Source organism: Leucopleurus acutus (genome assembly GCF_964270905.1).
Source record: "Leucopleurus acutus genome assembly, chromosome: 16".
Lineage (NCBI taxonomy): Eukaryota > Metazoa > Chordata > Mammalia > Artiodactyla > Delphinidae > Leucopleurus > Leucopleurus acutus.
This window is the reverse complement of record NC_139158.1, coordinates 24113242-24138545: the sequence shown is the minus strand read 5'-3', so window position 1 is coordinate 24138545 and position 25304 is coordinate 24113242. Positions and strand designations below refer to the sequence as shown.

Below are 25304 nucleotides of genomic sequence, written 5' to 3'. Positions count from 1 at the left end.
GGGTCTCCAGCAGCATCTGGGGTGGGCATTGCTGGGAGCCCCCTCTGAAGGCAGCTCTTGCAAGGAACCCATCCTCTCAGCTCTGTGTGGGGATGGAGCTGACGTTCTCCAGTTCCTTCATTCAATAATCATTTCCCGAGCACCTACCAACCTCCGGACCCTGGGGGACAGCAGACAGCAGGACAGACAGGGTCCCTGCCACAGGGAGCATGGTATCCCGTGACGTGGTTCTCAATGAGGGAAAATCAGAGTTCTGTGTGATTCCCGGAAATTTCCTCTAAAACACCTTTCAAGTATCAGGTTCTTTAAAGTATTAGGACTCCAACCCAGACCAGTGAATATAAATTCCTTACGGGAAGCAAGAACCTCTCTCTTTTTTAAAGCTTCCCGGGTGATTGGAATACACAGAGAGTTGCAGATCATTGGTCTGGGGGAGACATAGACATCCATCCCTTAGTTACAGTAATAAATAGCAAGGTGTGTGCTAGGGTGGAGAATATGTTAGCCTCAGTACTTCGTGGGAGGTCATATTTGGCAGCCCGACGCCAGATCTCTGGATGCGACCATCTCCCTTGTTGGCTGCTTTCTCAGCATCCAGCCACTTTTATTCTTTGGGTGATCAGAGATGCGCATCCTCTTTCCTGAGACCCCAAAACCCACATGGACACCATCCAAGGAAAGCTCCGCCCAGATAATGTGGGAGTCGGAAAGGGTGTATCCACTCAGGCTGTTGGTCACGAGGGAACTGGAAAAACATGCCAGCAATTATGCCGTTAACAGTTCTGTTTGCATCGAGTAGCAAAATAATCATTTCCTCAGCCCTGTTATTTTCCAGCCTGACGGATCGCACTCCTGCCTTTGCAGAAACTCAGTTTGCTTTCCCCGTGCTGGCTCGTCTGGGTCTCCTGAGCTGTACTTTCGGTTGGACAGCTCTTCAGCCTTTCTGGAGGTGAGGACTGACCCAGGGCATCCCCTGGACAGAGGGAGGCTGGAGTTCTCATGGGACACAGATGAAAAGCACCGAGACTCCTCAGAAAGTCAAGGTAGAACACTGTGTTGGCTAAAGTAGGTAAGGAAGGACATTCCTGGGAGGATGTAGGGAGTTCACATAATCGGTACAGAAGGTGGCAGGACACAAGGCAAGCATGACATGACGTTTTTCACCCAAGGGATACCGCCATTTGGCTTAAATACTTCCCAGCCATATTGTATGTTTGCTGTTTTTGTTTTCCCTTCTTTCATTACTGAGAAAAGTTCAGTCCTGGGGAAAGGGGGTGGATGGTTTTATCTTGACTCATGTGTCCTGGCTTTGGCCAGCAGGGCAGAGCACTTCAGACATTCCTTCCTTCCTTCATCCATCGCACGCTTATTGACACCCTACCGGATGCCAGGCAGTGCTCTAGACCTGCGCTGTCCAGTAGAACTTACTGTGCTGATGTCCAAGTGCAGTAGCCACCAGCCACGTGTGGCTACTGAGAGCTTGAAATGTGCTTTGTGGGACCAAGGAACCAAATCTTCAGTGTGATTTGATTTTAATTTAAATGTAAACAAATAACATATTAAGCAGCACCGTCCTTGATGCTCGAGATGGAGCAGTAAAGAAAATGATTTTAAAAACTCCTGCCCTTGTGGACCTTGTCGTGGGGCAGGAATACTTCCACTAGAGAGAATTGCACTGCTGTTAGCAAACAAGAGAGAGTGGATGCTACCAGCTCAGAAACAAATGTGGTCTCTATGCTCTGCCAGTTTGATGGTTTCACCACATCCCAGACTGACCATGCCATGAATTTTGTAAGGTATTTTCTTCCTAACTCCTCCCTCCTCAGATCTCATAGTTCTTCCTCTTGGCAGAAGCTCTCTACGTGTCCATTGATGGGACATTTCCAGCCCTAGGCATCTTCCTGTCCGGTGCATTGAGCATGTTTGCGTCTCGGGAAAGTTTCAGTGATGTGGCTTGTCCACCAGTGGCAAAGGGCAGGGATGCTGTGCACTCTGGGATGCTCTAAGCACATCCAAGTGCACCCTGGGAATTTGAGTGTGAGCCCAGGTGGCCCACAATGTGGGCGATCAGCACTGCAGAGCCTGTTATTCTTCCCCTGCCTCCCCCTCACATGTAACTGCAGATGGAGATTAGCCTCAAGGGCATTGTAGAGGAACGGCATGAACGGCATGTCTTAAAAGGTCAAGTGGGATAAAGGAGGGGAGTTTCTACCCCTTTTTATTGATGATAGCAGAGATTTAGATGAACATGGGCCCAGTGGACAGGGTTAAGGTCCAGTTGTTGGGTGGATAGATGGAACCTCTGTGGGTTTCATCATCATCATTCATTTCCTTCCTCCCACTTGCTGCCACTTTGAATCATTGCCCAGCACGGAGAATGGTCACTAGTGGACTCTCAGAATAGTTGCCCGGGGAAGCGCTTCACGATCTGCCAGGCTGCAGTGGTTGATAATATTCGCTAGCATTTCATGAGTCTAGTCGGCCCCTGTATCCACAGGTCCACAGCCAGGTGGTTTGGTTATGGAGCCCGCAGTTATGGAGGGCCGACTGTAAGAGACGGAGCATCCTTGGATTTTGGTAGGTGCGCAGTGGGTCCTGGAACCAGTCCCCTGCCTATGCTGAAGGATGGCTGTATTCACCGTATGTGGCATCCTGAGCCAGAAGATTTCCATGTGTTACCTAAAGTCACAGAAACCCCAGAAGGTAGATGCTACGTCTGCATCCCATTTTACAGATGAAGAAACCGAGGCCGAGAGAAGTTAAGGAATTTGCCCTGTGCCTCACAACTGGTGGGGGTCAGAACCAAGATCCACTCATGCTTCCGGGGGAAAAAGGAAAGATAACCTGAGTTCTTCACCAATAGGTCGTTTTGCACCCACTGAGCTGTTGGGGACCAAAGCTCTCCTGCTCATTCCTTCCCCATCTAAACCCTTGTTCTCTTCATCTGGAAGAGAATCCAGGTGGCAAAGATGTCCAATAACCAAGAGAGGAGCAGTGCACATCAGAACCTGAATCCAGAGCCACCAGCATTCAGCCGTCATTTTCTGTTTTGGTCCCCACAGCATCCCCAGGGGGCTGGCACGGAGAAGGGCACTGAGGCTCAGTGGGTTTGAGTGACTTGCCTGAGGTCACACAGCTTGGCAGTGGCCCAGCCTGGGTTTGAAGGCAGGTGCAGGTGACTCGCAAATGCACCCTCTTTCGGCTTTGCGCAGCTGCCCCACTGTGAGGCTGGCCGGCGGTGGACCCCAGGGAAAAAGCCAATCACAACAGCGCAAACCGCGCCACGTGACCACCATGGCTCGTGTGGTCCCATTTCCACACTTGTGGGCTGTCTCCCTCTGGCTGATGGAAGATCGGGCTTTACCAGTTGTGTTTGCTGTAAGCGTGGACGGAGGAACCAGCTGTTCTGCATTAGCTGGGAACGCCTAGCTTTCAAATTCCTTTATAATCCTGTCCCTTTTGATCTCAGACTGTCCAGACCCCTCCCCAAACTGCCAAACTGCAGTGCTGAAGGAATTCTCACTCGTTTAAACCTTAGCCTCAAGCCGCGTAATTAAGAACGAATGGCTGCCATGCCTCCAAATGTGCACAGTTGTTCCGTTGCAGAATCGAAACGATGCTGGCGTGTTCTGCGCCATCTCGCTCCACGAGGGCACGTGAGTGAACACGCAGTGTCATCCTGACCTGGATTTGAATCCTCTCTCCATCGCCTTCCACCTGCATGATCTCAAGACAGGTGAATCCAACCTTCCTGAGCCTCGATTTTCTCACCTGTAAGAGGGAGATGATCGTGTTACCAACGGCCAGGTGGGAATCCAAGGTCTGCCTGAGGTCCAGCTCTGCAAGCTGTCTGTTATGCAACCAGGCGTGGGCACAAAGGCTCAGGCCTGGCACCCACGTGCGTCCTCGTGTTCATCTCTCGCACCGTCTAAACGTTGGGCCCAGGATACTCAGCCATGGTGACGGCACTGAGGAGACAGAGATGTCCGGGTCCGCCAGGGAGACCACCTGGTTCCATGAACGGAAGAGGCAGAAGAAGAAAGCATGACTGATTCAGGCCCCAAGTGTTCAGATGCAGCCTAGGTTTGAGGCAAGAAACATGAGAAAAAGTAGTGGAATCCAGGTAGGGGCTTTCACCAAACAGTAACCCAGCCCACTAGTAACCATGCCCAAGCAATCTCTCCGGCCCTGAGTAATCATACCATCAGTTCCTCTCCCTTCGGGTAAACCTAAGGAGATGGGCAGAGGAGGGCCTGATATGCGAAGCAAGGCCGGAGCCCTCTCCCCACCACACTTTCCTCCTAGGGTCATTATAAAAATGAGAGATAGTAAAATACAGGGCCCAGTGCAGAGTTGGGCATTTACTACAAGTTCCGGGAAAATGGGTCTCTTATTGTTCTTCTTACGATAGCTAGAAATCCTGGACAGTTACTCATTCTGCGCCAAAATCATGGTCTGGCCTTTTGTTGTTGTTGTTGTTAAAAGCTTGTTTTTTATTTTTGTTTTTTTTTAAAAATGTATTTATTTATTTATTTATGGCTGTATTGGGTCTTCGTTTCTGTGCGAGGGCTTTCTCTAGTTGTGGCAAGCGGGGGCCACTCTTCATCGCGGTGCGCAGGCCTCTCACTATCGCGGCCTCTGTTGTTGCAGAGCACAGGCTTCAGACGCGCAGCCTCAGTAGTTGTGGCTCACGGGCCCAGTTGCTCCGCGGCATGTGGGATCTTCCCAGACCAGGGCTCGAACCCGTGTCCCCTGCATTGGCAGGCAGATTCTGAACCACTGCGCCACCAGGGAAGCCCTGGTCTGGCCTTCTTTTGTGGTCAGTCTGTAGTTGAGCAGCCCGGCCCCCATTGCCCCTCCCTGCTGCAAGGCTGTTTGAAAAGAGCCTTGGTGTTGATCAGCCTGCTTGACTGCAATGGGCTGAAGCAACACTCTTGAGTCATCGCAGCTGCAATCTCCCTGAAGGTTCAAGTTGGAACCCTCCTCCAAAGTTCTACCTTAGACCTCCTCTTCAACCTCACTTCCCCCACCCCATCACCAGGCTCAAACGATCTGTCCCTGACCAACCTGGTGGCCACTATAAGGCTCCCAGGCAGTTTCTGAACGTGTCAGATGTCAGCTCTGACATCTGGATGGGTCCCAGCCTGGGAAGTAGCCACAGAGTAGATGCCAAGGCAGAGAGCAGAGTCGCAAGCCTCCTCCCTCACACTCTTGTCCATCTGAAGAGAAACAGCCCCACTGAGGCCAGATTGGACATCTAACCTGGATTCCGGCCCTGGCCCAGTGCCCATAACACTGCTTAGTCGGAAAGTGGAGAGTGGGAAAGAGGAGGCCGTTCGGTGGTGCTGGCCAGCCTTCCCAGGGTAGGGCCCGAGTGGAATCCCACATCAGTGTTTTGTTCCCTCATGGAGGAGGGATGGAAATTGTGTCCCCGAGAGCCGCCGGCTGTCTCCTGTGTCCTTTCCTCCCCCAAGAGAAGGAGTGTCCTCGGTGCAATTTAATTGTGTTCATCAGTCAACATTACTTGGCAAACCCAGCCAGGGGCACAAACGTTGCCACTCCTTTCTGAGCATAAATGTGCTCTTTGAGATGCTGGAATGTGGTTTAAGGCCAAGCAGTTTTTTATTACAGAGTCAATCTTTGTTTAAAACTTTGCCACCCTGGGGAAGTTCCTAACAAGTTACTTTAAACAATGCATTCTCTGAACACCTACAGCTAAATGGTCCCATTAATCCAAACTGCTCTGCCGGGATGCGGTGCAGCAGAGGGCAGTGTCCGAGGTGGGCTTCACTGAGAGCGATGGCTGCAGAGCCGAGGTGCGGCTTGTCGTGAATTGATCTGCCAGGAGATGCCCGCTCCCCCAGTGTCCCCGCCTCTGTTCATCCAGCCCCAAGCGTGCGCGGGGTGCCGTGCTAGTGCCTGTGGTCTCACTTCATCCCTCAGCTACCTGGTGAGGCAGGACCTCATCACTCCCATTTGAGAGACAAGGGACGTGAGGACTCACCCAAGGTCACTCATCTACTGAGAGGTGGAGCTCAGGCTTCAACCCACTTGTCCTTAACCACAAGCCGGGGCTTCCCAAGTCTTAGCCGCAGTAAGCCAGATGCTTTAAAGGAGTACGCAGTTGAGTTTTTGAAAATGGCAGTATTTATCTATATTAACACGTGTAAGGAAAAGCTAGCATGCTCCAGCTTTCTGAAGTTGAAGTTTTCTTTTTAAAAAAATAGTTGATCTAAATAAGAAAATATTAATAAAGCCAAATACAAGGGGTGAGTGGTTCTTCGAGTATTCAACAAGTATTTATTGAGTGTCTACTGTGTATGCCAGGCACTTTTCTGGGGGCTGGGATACAGCAATAAATAAAGCATATTCATGGTGTGCCCACCACCCCACCCGGTGCTGATGAGAGAAAGAGACAATAGATCAGAGAATGGGTAATGCGTAGAGTGGAAATACGTCTGAGGAAAATTACAGCATTGGAAAGAGAAGGGAGGGTGGGCCAGGAAGGCGCTTTGATAAGGTGGATATGCCAAAAAGTTGTGAGAAAAATGTATGAATGACCAAAAAAAGAGGAACAGCATAATGGCAGGGGTCAGCAAACGTTTTTATTAAGGGCCGGATAGTAAATAAAATATTTATTATTTTTAGGTTAGGTTTTGCAAGCTGTATGGTCTCTGTCACAATGACACAGTTCTACCACTATAGCAATAAGGTAGCCATAGACAGGATGTAAACAAATGGGCATGGCAGTGTTCCAGGAAAACTTTATATATGAAAACATGTGTTGGGCCATAGTTCACAGACCCCTGCGCTAGACCATTCTGCCAGATCTCCCACATTCAGATAATGGCCTTGCCCAGAACACACCTGTCTCAGCCTTTGCAGATTTAGTTCCCTATCCACCCACCCATCTTCCCAGGCAGGCCTTTCCTGCATTATCTCAGGTGAGTCTGTCACCCAAGGTGCCAACGTTGATGGACTCCTTGCTTCAACTTTCAGGACCCTGGATAGAGAAAGGGTGGTGGAGATTCCCAGGGTCTTCTGGTCAACGTCCTCTGGAGCCTGGCCTGGACCCCCACCCAGCCGTGGGTGGCTGAACTTGACATAAAACAACAGTCTTCTTTTACTTTATTTTTCCCCAACCTGCATGGCTTACCAATACTGAACTTGAGCTAGAAAGAAGCACATGAAATCCAGCTCACCCGTCAGTGTTGCCTGGCCCTGGTCATTTGTTCACAGAGGGGCCTACAGGACTGTAGGCCTATCCAGCCCTTCATAGTATGTGTGAACCAGAGCAAATTGGATGTTCTTACCACTCAGCTTTCTCTGCATAAGCCTGTCAGAAATAGCTGGTGCCCCTTAGCACTTAAATCACCCTGCGCTACCTACCTCAATCGGAATCAAAAAGGTTAATGACATTGAATCCTGAGACTCATTGATTTCAGGACGTACCCCAGCTTCCCGCTTCCCCTCAAAGCACAAGACTCGTTCGTCTTTCCTTGACTGATCAGGCAAGTTGCTGACTAATGCCCCGAAGCCAGCTGATTCTCAAAGATTTCCCAGAGTGACTGGACGCGTGTTCCTGTAGTGCTTTCTGTAAATCTGGTTGATTTTGTGTGTCTGGTTCCCCACCATCTTTCTGCCTGGATGTGTCTGGGCTCCCTGTCTGTAATTTGTCCCATGAGTCTGCCACAGGTTGCAGTGTTGATTTGACAAGAGAGAGATGAATTTTTAACCAAGGTGATGACCGCAAAGTACACTCTAATGAAATATCAGCTTTAGTTCCTCACTATTTATTTTTATTGAAGCATAGTTGATTTACAGTGTCGTGTTAGTTTCAGGTGTACAGTAAAGTGATTCAGGTATACACATACATATAAGTTCCTCACTGTTGATTGATTGATCCTTTCATATAGTCAGTCTGTTGACTGACTAGTCAGCACATGCTTAGCGGGAACATACAATGTGCCAGACATTTGCTGGGATCTGCAGTTACAGCCACCAATAGGGTAGTTAACATTCCTGTCTTCATAGATTAGCATTAAATAATTATATCCTTATGACATTGTTAGGACAGAAGTTCACATACATATAATATAGGAAGCCAACGTGTATATAACCTTTTCTCTTCTAGGGAATCAGAGAAAGCTTCCCTGGAGAAGTGTCCTTAAACTGAGAGTTAGAAGTAGAGAAAGAACTAATTGGGTGAAAAAAAAAAAAAATAGGGGCCGAGTATTCCAGGCAGAGAGGGCTGTGTGTGCAAAGGCCCTGAGGCATGAGGGAACATGGCCCATGCAGCAAGTTGAGAGTGTTAGGTGGACAGGGTATGGTAAGGGGATAAGCCAATAGAATGAGGCTGAAGAGGTAGGCTGACCCAGATGCTGTGGGACCCTGAGGGCCGTGTTAAGAAGCCCCAGTTTATCCTAAAAGCATCAGGTTACCTGTGAAAAGTTTTTTATTGGAAAGCACCATGATGAGATTGCTTTAGTTCTTAATCAGTTGCTTGGCAGTGGGGAAAAAAAGGAAGGAAAAAAAGTAGAGAGCTATACCAGGCTGCTGGAAGAGGGGAAATACAATAGCTAATATTTTCTGCTAGTGGATATATACATTATAGCTCAGGTAATTATTTTCCATCAGGCCAGTCCCCCCTGTTGTTTCGGTACAGTTATTTTTCTCTCTTTGTTGGGCCTTTCTGCCCCACTCGGGTTTCTTAGTCCCCAGGCCCCTGGGTTTCCTGTAGGGACACTGTAACCTGGAGCCAGACCCAGAAACCTTCTTTCTCATCTCTGTTTGGCAGAAATTTTCCAGGACTGAGGCCATGGGAAGTGTAGCAAAGGGATCCGAGTGTACACTTGCAGAGTCAGCAGAGTCTGAAGCCAGCCTATCCCCTTTACTGGTCATGAAACCTTGGACAAGTTGCTCATCCTTTACCATACCCTGGTTTTCTCATCTGTCAAATGGGAACCGTCAGTCACCTACCTCAGCCTTCGCCGTGGGGATGAAGCTGTGAAATGTCAAGTGCTTGCCTGGCACAGAGAAAGTGCTCAATCAATAAATGATGACAAGAGGGTAAACCCACTAGGTTGACAGTTTTTCAAGTGCAGAAACAACATCTGTTTCACTCAGGTTGTGTCTCGGGTGCCGGGGGCAGTGCCTGGCACATAGTAGGAGCTCAGTAAGTCCTTACTGAAGTAAGAAATCAGGGAGCAAATGGATCCATGGCCGTCCCATGTAACACCACTGGGGCTGCAGTGCCAGCTGCCATTTATTCCCAAGTGGTGGGAGACTCGCTGATCCTTTATTGCATGTTTTTTACTTCCATGATTATTAAAAGCATCTCCGTTTTTTCCTAGATTGAAGACCAGTGGAAAGGTTTTTGTCTTTACTTCTTTCTTTCCACCAGAGGCATTTTCAGATCTCTCCGCCATTAAAATGGAAAACATTCCAAAGAGCCAGAGAGTCAATTTCAGAAGAGCGATGAGCCATGGTGGGTTCTCGTAAATCCTAAAGTTGGCTCAGCCACTTCTCCCCTTAACTGGAGGTGCCGGCACAGATAGAGAGGAGCCCCATCTGGGGGCCCAGCAGGCCAAGGGATGGTGACACGTCACACCTGTCAGGCCACATGCTGGCTCCCTTGCAGCCGGGAGAGGGTCCGATATCACACGTAATTCCCTGATGTCATAAGGCAGGTATCTCAGCTGTCCCTGTCTCCACAAGAGGGGGCTGGGAGGCAGACATAGCAGCACTTTCCCTCCAGTTTCCATGACCACACCATGTATCCTCCAGGCCTCTTTGGTGAAGCCCTTGAGGTCAGGTGGCCAGGTACAACTCCCTGTTACTGTTATAGGTGGACTGTCTAACCTGGCACGAGTAATTTAACCTCTCTGTACTCCTTCATTGCAAAATGGGTGATGATAACAGCACCCATCACGGCGGTCGTTGAGAAGGCAAAATGAGTCAATATATGGCAGGTGCCTGGATCACACGATTTATATCTTCAGTAGCCATCATCATCATCACCATCATCATCAATATCATCATCATCACCATCATCATCATCATCATCACCATCATCATCAATATCATCATCATCACCATCATCACCATTTTTAGATGAGTTATCCAAGCTTTGAGAAGCCCAGTTTGCTCCATTGTAAAATACAGCTACTGCTGCCTACCTTCTGGAGTGGTTCAAGGATCAAGTGAATAGTGCATACAAAATACGAAATACCAAGCATGATTCTTTTTTTTTTTTTTTTTTTTGCGGTACGCGGGGCTCTCACTGCTGTGGCCTCTCCCGTTGCGGAGCACAGGCTCCGGACGCGCAGGCTCAGCGGCCGTGGCTCACGGACCCAGCCGCTCCGCGGCATGCGGGACCCTCCCGGACCGGGGCACGAACCCGCGTCCCCTGCACCGGCAGGCGGACTCTCAACCACTGCGCCACCAGGGAAGCCCCCAAGCATGCTTCTTACTGTAGCTATGTTATAATGACTTTTTTTCAGTTTGAAATTTGGGGCTTCCACGGGTATTTTTTTATTGTGGTGAAATACGTATATCGTAGAATCTACCGTGAGTGGCGTTTAGTACATTCACAGTGCTGTGCATCCACCATCGCTGTCTAGTTCCAAACACTTTAATCAGCCCGAAAGGAAACCCTGTGCCCACTAAGCAGTCGCTCTCCATTTCCCCCGCTCCCAGCCCCTGGCAATCACCGATCTGCTTTCTGTCTCCATAGATTTACCTATTCTGGACATTTCACAGAAGTGGAATCGTACAATATATGGTCTTTTTTGTTTGGCTTCTTTCACTGAGCATCGTGTTCACAAGGCCCATCCGTGTTGAAGCGTGTGTCAGTATCGTTACATTTTATGGCTGAGTAATATTCCATCGTATGGATAGACCACGTTTGCTTTATCTAGTCGTCTGTCAGTGGATGTTTGGGTCGTTTCCTCTTTTGGCCTACTGTGACTAGTGCTGCTATGAATATTCATATACAAGGGGTTTTCTGAACACCCGTTTTCAATTCGTCTGAGTATTATTGGCTTTTAACATATGTGGTTCAGCTATGTAAGAAAAGGAAGAAACAGTAAAAAGATAAAGTAGGAAAAGAGGGATTTCGGCTTCTGTATCTGGATTTCGTTTTTCTGCCAACCTCAGCTGTTTGGGAGCCAGCAAGGGAACCAACCACAGAGAGTTTGGTCTTGGCTTTATTCTTTTTTTTTTTAATTATTTTTTATTTTTTTATTTTTTACATCTTTATTGGAGTATAATTGCTTTACAATGGTGTGTTAGTTTCTGCTTTATAACAAAATGAATCAGTTATATATATACATATGTTCCCATATCTCTTCCCTCTTGCGTCTCCCTCCCTCCCACCCTCCCTATCCCACCCCTCCAGGCGGTCACAAAGCACCGAGCTGTTCTCCCTGTGCTATGCGGCTGCTTCCCACTAGCTATCTACCTTACGTTTGGTAGTGTATATATGTCCATGCCACTCTCTCGCTTTGTCACAGCTTACCCTTCCCCCTCCCCATATCCTCAAGTCCATTCAGGTCTGTGTCTTTATTCCTGTCTTACCCCTAGGTTCTTCATGACATTTTTTTTCTTAAATTCCATGTATATGTGTTAGCATACGGTATTTGTCTTTCTCTTTCTGACTTACTTCACTCTGTATGACAGACTCTAGGTCTATCCACCTCATTACAAATAGCTCAATTTCGTTTCTTTTTATGGCTGAGTAATATTCCATTGTATATATGTGCCACATCTTTATCCATTCATCCGATGATGGACACTTAGGTTGTTTCCATCTCCGGGCTGTTCTTGAGCTCCTGGGCGCTGTCCATGCCCCAAGGGCCACAGATCCCCCTGGGGAAAGCCCTGATGACTGTAACTGGTGTGCCTGGGGAAGCCAGCTAGCCAGTCATCCTTCCTCTCCCTCAGAGGGAACAGGCAACAAGAGCTCTGGGATAATCAAGCACTTACTGTGTGCCAGGCACGGGGCTGAGCCTTTCACATACATGATCTCATGAAGTCTTTGCCCAACTCAGACAAGGAAACGGAGGCTCAGAGGGGTAAAGTAACTTACAGGATCACACAGCAAGGAAGCAGACAGGCAAGCTTCAAACCCGGTCACCCAACGCAGAGTGATGTCCCTGCAGGACAGTGGCACATCTGGCTGTCACTCAGTTGGACTCATCTCAGTTGGACCTGCCCAGGTATCTGCCTTGGTGTAAAAGGGGTTCTGTGTACGTTGGCAATTCCATTTCAGGGACCTTGCACAGCCTCAGGGATTTCATTCAACCTTTGTCCCTGTGTATATTAAGCGACTATTATGTGCCAGACATTGTGCCAGCCAAGCCTTTCTCAGCTGGAGTTCCTCATCTGAACCTCAGAACACAGCAGATCATCAGGGTGACTATGTTCTTGATTCTTGCAAGTATAGAACATAACTAGTACCGTTCCCGATACACAGGAGGGAAGCTAATCCAGGACATACAGTGGATGCCCCGGGAGCAGGGCTGAGTTCTCACAGAGACGTGGTCTCAGTCGATCATCGCTGTGTCTCCAGCATCTAGAACAGTGCCTGACACACAGTAGGTCTAACATAAATATCTGCTGAATGGATGAGCGGGGCAGAGTGACGGGAACAAAATAGACATGACTCCCCCCCTCACGCAGCATACCTACATCCTGTTTTACAATTTACAGTACAGTCCTCTTTAATAATCCAAACCGTTCAAATATTCGAGGACCTCGCACTGCAGATAATTTATCAATGATCAGTGAATTTGTACCAGTACCTTTCCAGCATAGCCATGTGTGAACAGGTCTTTGGAATAGTCCCAGGTGACATTTCTTAAGCTTTTTTTTCTTAAGAAACACTGTCACTATAAGAACAAAAGGGGGGTGGGACTAAGGCATTGCCCCTAGTAAACACATCAGGAGTGCCTGTAAATGGATAGGTGTTACCCAATGAGCAGGATGCGTGAATTCACGGACAGTCAAATAAAAGCGGGGCTTAAGTTACCCCCATTGAAATGGGTCCATACAACTCAGTGATATCAGTTGAAAAAGCTGAATCCGGGCTTCCCTGGTGGCGCAGTGGTTGAGAGTCCGCCTGCCGATGCAGGGGACACGGGTTCGTGCCCCGGTCCGGGAAGATCCCACGTGCCGCGGAGCGGCTGGGCCCGTGAGCCATGGCTGCTGAGCCTGCGCGTCCGGAGCCTGTGCTCCGCAACGGGAGAGGCCACAACAGTGAGAGGCCCGCGTACCGCAAAAAAAAAAAAAAAAAAGAATACCCTGGGTGCAGCATGTCCTGATCCTCCAGAATCTCTCTTGAGCCAAGAATCTGTGTCTGCTTGAGGTTTGCAAGGGTGGCTACAGCATTTCTTTTTCCGTGGAGGAGTGTGTGGCTTCTCTTCTGTGTTGCATCTTGACCTGGTTCCAATACGAACAGGCTAGTGAACCTGGCAGGCTGCCAAGGTGCTCAGGGACAGTCAGCTGTCCCTCTGAGCTAAGTCTCACCCCAGGGCTGAAATCTGAACTGACCTAACCCTGATGTTCTGGGAGATGGAGATCCTTGTTGTATTCTACCCCCAGCAGAACGCAGACTTCAGTCCTAGAGAAGTAATAATAATAACAACGATAATGATAGCTAGCATTTCAGCCTTCTGTGGGCTAAGCTACGCAACCTAGAGTGATCCCTGTTGCTCTCCCCTGCCCACCAGTCATTATCCCACTTCTGATACCGGTTTCTGTATCAGCCAGGATTGTTCAGTTGCAAGCAACAGTTAATGCCCTCTTATTTCATTTAATCCTCATAGCCACCCCATAAAGTGTAAGTATTGTTATCATCCTCAGGTGTTTTTTTTTTGTTTTTTTTTGGGGGGTGGTGGTTTGCGGTATGCGGGCCTCTCACTGTTGTGGCCTCTCCCGTTGCGGAGCACAGGCTCCGGACGTGCAGGCTCAGTGGCCATGGCTCATGGGCCTAGCCGCTCCATGGCATGTGGGATCTTCCCAGACCGGGGCACGAACCCGTGTCCCCTGCATCGGCAGGCGGACTCTCAACCACTGCACCACCAGGGAAACCCCCATCCTCAGTTTTAAAGAAGAGGAAATTGAGCTTCAAATAGATGAAATGACCTGCCCAAGGCCACACAGCTCATAAGTGGTGGAACCAGAACTTGAACCTACATCTCTCTGTATTATTTTAACCACTTCAAATACTGATGTGTTAGTATTGGTGCATTGGGGACACTTGTCTGGTGACTTGGAATTGATCATAGGTCATTGCCATCATTTGAACCCAGGGGAATGTGAAATGGTATAAGATATCTGTTTTTAGCCATACACACAGAAGGAAGGTTGAACTTATCAATACAGATCAGTTTAGTTTAACACTCATTTATACTCTATCCCTTGCCAGTTGAACTGACACTGAGCTGATTCTTGCAAAAACAGGCAGGAATTGACCAGGCAAATGTGTAGGAAAGGTGTCGCCAACATAAGGGACAGTACAGAAAAGCCCTCATTCTGGAATGCAGCACACGTGTTTAGAGCAGTTTCTGTGGACCATTCTAAAACAGGCATGAGGACCCAAAGAGGAAGAGCACACGTGTTTAGAGCAGTTTCTGTGGACCATTCTAAAACAGGCATGAGGACCCAAAGAGGAAGAGGCATGTGGCTGCTAGAACCTGCCCTGTTTCGGGCCTGTGCTGGACACTGGGGAAAGAGAGATGAATCAGACAAAGTTCATGTCCTCAGGTAGCTTACAGTCAAGGGAACTGAACATATATAACTTATAAATGGGAACACAAGGCATATAAGAGTTAAAATGTCACAGCTTGATAGAAGATTGGTAAGGAGTGGGAATGCCTTCCCTCCAGCATTTCTAAGCAAAGGATCTAGGGACTTCCTTCTGAAGGCTCCCTTTTACTGAACACCTACTATGGGCCAGGTACTGTGCGGGCCATACCCCCAACACACAGGCAACTCGGAGGCCATTGTCATTCCTGTTTTGCAGATTAGAAAACTAAGACTCAGCGAGCTTGCTTAAAATCAAACAGCAAGAAAGTGGCAAAGATCAGAGAGAAACTTCTACAAACACCTTTCTAAAAACAGCTTTCATTGCAGCGAAGTTTTGGCTTTCCCACATAAATCGCATTTACTTTTAAGATTCAGTCTTTTGATGTCCTCCAAAGGAGGCCTTGTCTTGTCCCCCTCAAAACCAAATCAAATAACTGGCTGTAATCCGTCATTGTAAAGGGATGCAGGATTTAGTTAACCAAATGTTCTGCTCATTTGAGATGTCTCGTGGCATATGAGGACAACCAGATTTCAGAGAATTAAAATACAATCAAACAGACTTCACACACACACACACGCGCGTGTGCACGCGCAGCTGAATGGCAATTCAGTTCTTCATTCATGATTCCAGCAATGTTATTTTATCAGGCTCTGCCTCTGGGTGCTGATTCTTGTCAGTTACCTTTCCATTACAGCCATCTGGAGGAAGGGCTGACGTGTTTAGAGTTCCCACCGATGGAAAGTCAGATAAACTGCCTCTTAGAATGGCTGATGTATGCTTAAAATGAAAAATGTGTGTTTTACAAATGTTCTGTGAAAGTGTTGAGGCTTTGAGAAATGGTTTGCCGGTTCCTAGAAATGCAGTGAGCATGTTTTAATTCTGCGTCATTGTCACCAGTAACGAAAAGATGCATCCAATTAAAAGCAATTGGGTTTTATTATCCAGGTGGTTATCTAGTTTGCTGTCTGCCTGTGTGGAGGGGAAGAGCTGTCCCCTGGTGCCTCCAGAATGCTTTGTGCTTTAGTTCACCTGGTGTGTCACCCCCTATCCCAAGAATCTCCCTGTTTGTCTGCCTGCCCCACTGTCCCCGCCACTAGAGGACAGGTACCATGACTGCCTTACCCACTGAGGTTCCAGGGGTCTGGCCTCTGACCTATCAAACTGGGAAATCATGTTTCCCAGGAGAGCAGACGGAACTTGCAAAACCTTAAAGTCATGAAAGGGCACAGAACGTTTAGAGAACTTCAAGTAATCTCGAGACTGAACGGGCAGAACCAGCTGACAACCCACTTTCTAGCCTTGCTAAGGAGTTAGGACACTGTCCTTCAGGGGATGGAGAACTACCAAGGGTATTAAGTAGAAGAAGGGGCACGATCAGACTTACGTTTTAGAAGATCTTACAACTGCTTCCCCGAGGATGGATTAGAGTGGAGTCTAGAAGCTGGGGCTGCATTTTATCCAGTTCACTTTTCCTCAGGTACCCAACTATGGCTGTAATTATGCCCCCAGGGTCCAGGAAGAATTACAGCATCTAGCTTTCCCAGTATCCTAGCACTCAGGTCTCGCTATGAGCTTCCACTACATTTGAATCAGGGGTTGCCTTCTCTTGTCTCCAGTTGCCTTTGCTCTTGCCTCTTCTTCAGGGAACCCTGAACTTGGCCTTTCCTCTGGTTGTTCTGGAGTTCTGGCCTTCCTGAGAGATTTCCTAGCAGATAAGACTTCAGTAAGGCTCACGCATGAGCCATCTGGAAAGTCGAGGACAGTGATGGGAGTGCCTCCCCCCAACCCAAAAAGAAATAAGCCGGATGGAAAAATGGGTCTGAATCCACTTGTGAGATGGAGTGCAGTGAGAGGAATCAGGTGGCTGGAGTCAGATTGTAGACGGCGCCACAGAAAGGCCCACACCCCGGACAGACGACGCCTGATGTGCAACCTATGCTCCACAACGATCCCCTTGGAAGGAAGTAGGAGGCGTCAGAAGGTGGCTACGGTTTCCTCTGCTTGCTTCCTGACTCTTTCTAAAGAAATGAAGCACATTCCTGTAGCCTGTTCACCATGAGGAAAGCAGGATTGAAAAGAGCCTGCACTCTCGACCTGGGGTGCTGAGGTCCAGATCTCAGCTCCACCTCTTCTAAGACTTTGGCCAAACTGTTAAATCTCTGTGTCCCACTTTATTCACATATAAACTAGTACCCACGTGATGGGGTTACTGTGAAATTAAAAGAAGGAGGAGCACTTAGCACTTCGCAGGCAACAAAAGGCATGTTTTCTACCCTCATTATTATTGTTTTCTGCCCCACATCTCTCCCAGGTCAGAGACATAGGGAGCAGCATTCCTGGCAGAGGGAATGGGATGGGCAAAGGCACAGATGTAGAAGTGAATGCCTGTGCTCTCCGCCCTCGGGAGCTGAGCCCGTCCCATGGGGCGGACGCTGTGCTGAATCACCGTTGAGCACCTACTGTGTACGGGGTCCTGGAGGAACAGAATGGAATTAGACCCAATGCCTGCTCGCCTCATGACTCTAGCCAGGTTCCTGAAAAGTATCGTCCAAGGTGCCCGACTGAAAATTCCAGGGCTGTGAGCGGACAGATGGGCACCAGCTGGAACAGCTGCCCCGAGTACTGAGGAGGATGGTTTTCTGCCGTGCCCCACACACCCATGCTGCTTGACAGAAGGTTCATTTGGGTCCCACTGGCTGTTGGTACCATGGGGAAACAAGAAGCCCCCTGCTCAGGCCTGGCCATCCTGCTGGAGAAGCCCACCAGCCTCCCCACCTCCATCCCCTTTACAGTTTCCTTCTCCCTGCCCACACCACTGGTAGCCAGCTGGTCAGTTCCTGTGTAATGATGTGAGCCCCAGCCATGCCCTCAACCCTTGGGGCAGCCTCAGTCCACGTAATGAGTCTTTCTGAAAGCAAAGCGAGACTCAAAGACATCCTTTGCATGAACAGTTCCACATTTGGGAATTTAATCCTACAAAAATCTATCATACCCACATGTGGAAAGATAAATGTGCAAGGATGTTCGTAGGAGCAATACCTGCACGCAGGGAGGCGAATGAGGAAACAACCTAAATGTCCATCACTAGGGGATCGGCTGTGCCCATTCCATAGGAGGCTGTGCGGCCATTAAAAGGATGAAGTCTGGGGCTTCCCTGGTGGCGCAGTGGTTGAGAGTCCGCCTGCCGATGCAGGGGACACGGGTTCGTGCCCTGGTCCGGGAAGATCTCAACATGCCGCGGAGCGGCTGGGCCCGTGAGCCGTGGCCTCTGAGCCTGCGCGTCCGGAGCCTGTGCTCCGCAACGGGAGAGGCCACAAGAGTGAGAGGCCCGCGTACGGCAAAAAAAAAAAAAAAAAAAAAAAAAAAAAAAAAGCCACGAAGATGCATATTCCCGTTTCTGTAATGAAAAATGGATATAAATACTACAGCATCTACTTCATAGGGTCGCCATGAGGAATATGTGGGTTAATAGGTACAGAGTGCTTAAAATAGTGTCCCCCACATAGTGGGTACTCAAGTGTTAGGTGCTGTTGTTGCCTCTGCTGTAATTTCATGATCTTGCTGTAGCCTGAGTGTCATAGTCATAATTTTAAAAGCACAGGAGAGGGTTACAGCTGGCCTTCCCATCATTGTGGTTTTCTGCACTCAGGTTTATCATAGAAAGATGGAGGATGACGCTTCTCCTGGGGTCACACATCCTGTGGCAGGTCCATGTGCCCAGAACCATCTGAGTTTAAAAGGAAAACTTCTGTGTCCTGGGCACCCCCTCGGTCCTGGGCAGCCCGGGGCAGAGGGCCACTCTCCATACGCCTTTGGTGGCCCAGTGGCTTTAGGAGGAATACGGACAAGGCATCATGTGCTTTTCACATGTCACAGGAGAAAACATCAAAACGGTACGTCAGGATGGAATATTATGTAGCCTTATAAAGGAGAGAAATTCTGACCCATGCCACCACAGGGAGGAACCTTGAGGACATTGTGCCATGTGAAAGAAGCCAGTCACATAAAGATAAATACTGTATGGTCCCACTTACACGAGGTCCCTAGAGTTTGACTATGAATAGGTACAGAGACGGAAAGTAGAAGGACGGTTGCCGGGGGCAGGGGGAAGTGGGGAGTTGTGTAACGGATTCAGAGTTTCAGTTTTGCAAGATGCAGAGAGTTCTGGAGGTGGACGGTGGTGATGGTTGCACGACAATATGAATGTTCTTAATACAACTAAACTGTACACTTAAGATGGTTAAGGTGGCAAATTTTATGTGTATTTTGCCGTTTGAAATTTGAAAAATAGAAGAGTACATCAGCTAGCACAAACACTGTTGCATAGGGTAATGCAAAGGTGGTACTTAAATTGAACATATATAGGAAATAACTGTACAGATGATACACTAGTGGAAGAAGTTGGGGAAATACTGTAGTATATTCTGAGCGCAGATTGAAGGTGCCTCAATGCTCAGCTTGCCCGATTCCACAGGCCTCCATCCACTGCCTCTCACACACACTTCGCTCCACAAATGGCCCGCCCACTGCCTCCAGGAGGGCTGCATCCGGTGCCCTCTGGGGTCTGGGCATACCTGGCAGCATCAGGGGTTTGAAATCCTGACATTCACAAAACTCTGTGCTGAACTTTGCTTTAGCACCGTCATCCTCGCCACCAGCCATGAACACCTCTGGCAGCGTATTAGCATCCTGTATCAGGGAAGGGGTATCGGGGTGGGCAGGAGGGACCCAGAGGAGGGCAGTTGGCTCTGTGATGGGCTCCTTCCAAGCGAAACTGAGCAGGTCCCAAACGCTCCTTGCCCTGCCACTCGCTGCCTGCAGACAGGCTGGGCTGTGACTGGACTTCTGGGCACCCGAGGACCTAAGAGCTATCCCCCTTCTTCCTGGGTGTCTTCATGCCCAGAGCTACATGCGTATCGGACACACACAGCAGTGTGGTGGTCCTCTGGGAGCCAGTTCGTAACTGTGATGCCAGCTGGGAGACTGTAGACAGGTTCCCTTCTGTGGAGCGTCTCCCAAACCATGCTCCGCAGAAAATTCGTGGGTATGAGGCACAGAGAGATTTCCAAGTTCAAATCAGCTTGGATCTTTATACTGCTGTCCTCAGTTCAAAATGTCTTAAGCTTCTGATGCTCACGATGGCAATAATAATACTATTGAACAGCAGTTAACCTTTATCAAGGGCTCACGGTGGGCTGGGTGCTACCGCACGGGTCTTACGTGCATTATTTTATTTAATACTCCCAACACCTGAGGCTTATTGAGATGAAAGTAACCTGCCTGAAGTCTGGGCTCTCCGGGAGAGACCGTGGCGAGAAGATGAAGAGGAAGGGAATTAACCACCAATATTCATGCTTGGCGTGAAGCAGCACTTCCTAAACGTTAAAGGGCGCACGCATGCCCTGGGAGTCTTGTTAAACGGCACATTTTAACTCAGTGTATCTTGGGTGGAGCCTGAGGTAGGGCATGTCTAATAGCAGTGGGCTAATGCTGCTGGTCCCAAGACCAGGCTCTGAACAAGGAGGCAGTGGAACACGTGTGTGTTTTCTCTTGTACCTGGGATGGAATTCATTCACTCATTCATTCATTCATTCATTCATCCATTCATTCATTTGTAGAAGCCATCTAGTAGCAAAGAACACGAGCTTTGCGTTTGGAACCAGCTTCCAATCCTAGTTCTGCACTGTTCACTAAATGGGTGTTTTCTCTGAGTCTCAGTTGCCCATCTGTAAAATGGGAATGAAACTCGCATTTTAGAGACTCTTTGTGATTATTAAATGCAATAAATTGTAGCAAAAGTCCCCCCTGGGGCCCAGGGCATGGTGGACATTTCATAATGGTGGTGCTTCGGGAACGCATTTTACTCTGCATGTATTTCCTTCTAACCGAGGTTCCCACATGGTTCCAATAAGTTTATTTACGTTAAAATAAATGTATTTATTAAAACAAATTATTTACTATAATATTTATTTACTTACATATTCCCATAAAGATGTCCCAGTGGCTCCAAAGGCCGCAGTGATGGGTCCCAGAGGCCCCACCACGAATCGGAGGAGCTGGCATAGACGTGTCTTCTGATAATTTCCACAAAAGGTGGAAGGAAATTGTGGAGGAGACAGACACAAGTGATGAGCTGTGGAATTCATTTGGCAAATGACTCCACCAGAAAGGAGTGAGAAATGCGTGTGAGGGGGAGAGAGTGGGAGAGAGCACGGAACTGGGTAAAATGACAACAGATCGCAAGCTGTTAATTATTCAGAGGGAACTAAATATTATGTAGGCAATTACCAACAGGCGTCGGAAAGCCCCACAGGGAAACCTGGTCCTCAGCCGATCTGTCTCCCCCTGCAGAAGGGCTGGGGGACAGGTTTTAGCTCGAGGGGCAGGCTCTTCACCCAGGGAGGGGGAGGCAGGGTCCCCTCCGTGTCCAGCCCAGCCAGGACCCCGCGCTGTGCTTTGAAAATCGCTTTACCCACAGGCTCTGGGCCTGGAATCCGCAGCCCCCTCCCTGTCTACGCTCCCTCCCCTAAGATGTCATCTTTTGAGACGATTTCATGTGGAAGCATCGCTAAGTAAATTCGCTAAATGCCTATTCATCCCCGTCAGATGGGGACGCAGTGAAGCGGTAAATGTGACAATGGCCCCAGCTCGGGGCCCTGAAAAGCGCTTTCTGGGGCTGCTAGATGGAGCCTCAGCCGCTGACCCTGGGAGGCCTGAGGCTTCGTGAGAGGGGGCCCAGGAGCCCCGGCCCGGCCCCTTCAATCCTGCCACTGAGGCCGCTCAGAGGCCCCTCTTTATTATTCCTGCTGCCAGGGACCCATTCAGAGGTTAACTTGTCCCGGTATTCATCAGGAGGACAATAATGAACTGTCGCAGAGAGTAGAGAGGGGGTTGGTAAACAGGAACTGCTAAGACGCGGAGATGGAACGGGCCTCTATGGTTTGGAAAGAGAGATTGCTTTCATTTCCTTTGCAGGCTGGTTTAGTTTCCACCTCTCCAGCAACTTCAAGAGGCCCTCTGCCCACAGCAACCCGTAACTGGGAGGGAAGCACGCGTGGGCTTTACGTCGCCTGTTTGCGGAGATGCTCCACGTGCGCATGGACACGTGGACTTGGCCTTTTGCCTGTGTCCCTGGGATCCGCCTCTGCGCATCCGCGGGACTAAGCTTTCTGCGTTTGTGCCTGGGCGGGTTTACCTTGCTGTAGGCACGCGGGGTTTTTCTGGCATCTGCAGCCACTAGAACGGCAGGTTTTGAAGTGGTGTTGATTTCTGTAAACTGGTACGGGATGTCGGCAGTGCTCGTTTCCACTGCAGCCTCTGTTAACGTCTCTGTCCCCCTCCGCTGAAATTATGAGTTGGTCAACAATAGTTGTCCAACCAGAGAGCAGGGGCTTGGAGTGGCACGACTGCAGGTGATGCAGGGAACTGAAGGAGGGGGTGAGGGGTGAGGGCGGCCCTGACCGGGTGGTGGGAGGCCCAAAGCAGAGCAGCTCGCATTTATTGTGCACCTACTGTATGCCCTTTAAGTCCACCCAGTTATCCGTCAGTATGTATACCTACTGTGTGAAGGGCAGCCAGGTGAAGGCCGCCACTCAGGTTGAATGACTTACCGTAGGACACACAGCTGGGTCAGAAGTGGAGCTGGGATCTCTCCCCAGCCCTTTCTGCTTCTAGAGCACAGGCATCGCTTTCTTAGGCACCCCCCTGCCCCCCAGAGTCTAGCCTCCTTTCTCTTCCCAGAGATGCGCCTTCACCGTTTCTCCCAATTTGAAACAATGGTTAACCCTTTCCTTCTAAGTAAAAATCCCTGAGCGGAGAAGCCAGATGATAAAGGAGCTGTCACTTCAGCACCATTTACCTGTTTGGGTTTATTCAGCCTAAGAGGCAACCGCGTTTCTGGCAGATGGAGACCCCGTGTGACTGCCTGTTAAAGTACTGTCACAGCTGTATGCACAAGCTGATTAGCTGTGACTACACCGCTAGTGCTGAGATTGATGGCGATAAATCTGGGATAACAATGCCGGGAACAATGTCACCCGTTTGCATCGCACTTCATATTTCTTAAAGCTCTCTCAGTCAGCCTGGGGGTTATGGATTCATTCATTCATTGACTCATTCATTCCTCAAAACACATTTGAAGGAGTCAGTTTAAACTCATCTCACCTTGAGTCATCCATTCATCCAGCAAACGTTAATGTACCTCTTACCATGTGCCAGTGATGAGTGAGTTTCATTAGGTTCTGTCTTCACAGAGCTTACGTCCTAATGTAAGCAAATATAGCTCTTTCAGATGGCGCTGAGCTCATGTCGTGAATATAGTGATGTGATGGGGGTGGGGGGAGGCAGGTGCTACTTTAGGTTGGGCAGCAAAAAAAAAAAAAAAGCCTCTCTGAAGAGGTGACATTTGAAAGGAGACCTGGATGACAAGAGCAGACATGGAAAGATATGGGGTAGAATTTCCCAGGCACGGCAAGTGCAAAGGCCCTGAGGTTACTCTGTATCTGGCATTGAAGTATTCACTGATGCCTTACGGTTTGCCAAGCCCAGTGTTGGGCACTGGAGATTCCAAAACAAATAAGGTACTAGGCTTATTCTCAAGGAGTTCACAGCGTATGGAGTATGTAAGAGACAAACAGTCCATTTTAGCATACTGTGGTAAGCTCAATGATGGCGACATATGAAAGAAGATGCCTTCCCTACCTGCATGGTGTGAAAGAAGGAGGGGACCTGGTTTCTGTGACAAAGAAAGGAGCCAGGACACAAAGTCTCCATGATTTCTGGAGGACCCTGACTTTCCTCTCGGTTTGCTTCCACAGGACAAATGACCAGCTGGTGGCATTTCTCTCCCGATACCGAGATATGAATTTCTTGAAGTCACACGGCCGGGACAACGCCAGGTAGTATATCCTCCCCCTACCCTTGTGCAAAAGGGAAATGGAAATCTTGAGTGATCATTTGGGGGCTTCCTTCTAGGCTGGTTTGATGCAGCCAGAGAAAAGTTGAGGATGGGAGAGAGGCATGGCATGGGCCTTGGCCCTTTCTTTGTAGCATCTGAAATGGTGTCTCCTGCCGGCCAGGGACAGAGATAACAGTGAATGTGTCTCATCATGTCCTAGTCCTTTACACCTTTTCCCCCAAGCCCTTTCATGAGTCCATTATCACATTATGGCTGTCCTTCAAGGAAACTAGGGTAGTCATTTTAATACCCAATTTATTGGTAGGAAGACTGAGGCCCATAGTTTAAGTAAATGATGTCCCCAGATCATTCATTCGGTCAGCCAGTCATTCAACAAATACTCACTTAGTGCCAAGCATGTGCCAGGCACCCTTCTAGAGGAGAACAGGACAAAATCCTCACACTCATGGAAGTTACCCTCTAGCAGGAAAGAGTCTCATGCCAGCATGGGGTTGAACTCAAGTATCCCGACTCCCAGCGCTGCGCCCTCACCATTGCCTCACTCTTGCTGCCTAAGATGTTGGCAGGGATTTGAGGCACCAGAAGCCCCACTGGATCTGTTGTGCCTCTCTCACTTAAACTGAGCAAAGCCAAACAGCATCACTACAGTCCCGCTTTGAGCTGAGTCTAAATCCCCGCGGCCAGAGATCAGCCGGAAGGGACACAGTCTTGAGCACCCTCTGTAGGAGAGACCACAGGGTCCGCTCCACCATCTGGACAGAAAACACTGCCCAGGATCTCTCTGCCATCTTAGAGCCTTTTCCTAGCGTTGCCTTCAGAACTTAATCTGGCAGCTCACAGGATGCCTTTAGCGTCTTAATGTGTTTTCTTTGGCCTTCGTGCTGGTTTTGTCTTGTTTAATTCAGGTGCTTCATTCGAAAGTTAATAGCCCCATTTAAAAATAGCAATATTTCCCAGGGAAATCCAGATTTCCAGCTCATCTTAAAAGAGCCAAAGGTCCACTACATCTGTGCTTGAATTTTCTCATGGAAGTTCTGATCTGGTTCTTAGACAAAGCCCACGTTCTACAGGTTGCTGCGGTCCTGCTGCCCTCTCCCCTACCTCACCCTGGTTTTGAGGTCATACCTCCTAGGTTGAAGTTCTGATCCACCACGTCCTGTCTGTGTTTCACTGGACTGGTGACGTAACCTCTCTGAGCCGGTTCCCTTATCTGTACAAAGGAAACATTAATGGACTTATACGCACGAGATTGTTGGAAGGATTAAATGCGATGTTGTATGTGAAGCATTTGGCATATCATAAATGCCCTGTGAAGATGATGATGGTGGTGGTGGTGGTAGTGATGATGTCATTGCCATGATAAACATTGGACTCAAATATTGCAGGTGGGAGAAATAAATAGATGGTGTATAGGCCAGAGTTGTGCCTCTGGCTGTATGAGTACATCTTGTCCAGTTGATGTGCATCAGCAGTTGACAGGTGGTACCCAAACGGCACAGCAGGATAAAGGGCAGGATAAAGACGCAGGCTAAGGAGTTGTTGCTTGCATCTCCCTCTAAAACCCTAAAACCCAAGGCT

At 48.9% G+C, this 25304-nt stretch overlaps 1 protein-coding gene across 1 annotated transcript in view; it reads left to right on the top strand.

Annotated features, from left to right (window-relative positions):
* XYLT1 (xylosyltransferase 1) overlaps positions 1–25304 on the top strand; it is a gene marked incomplete at both ends in the record, with an annotated part of 298048 nt that overhangs the window by 232926 nt on the left and 39818 nt on the right. Inside the window, one exon of the mRNA XM_082857206.1 lies at positions 23626–23706. Within this exon, the coding sequence (XP_082713332.1) occupies positions 23626–23706 (81 nt within the window). The remainder of the gene's footprint in view (positions 1–23625; positions 23707–25304) is intronic.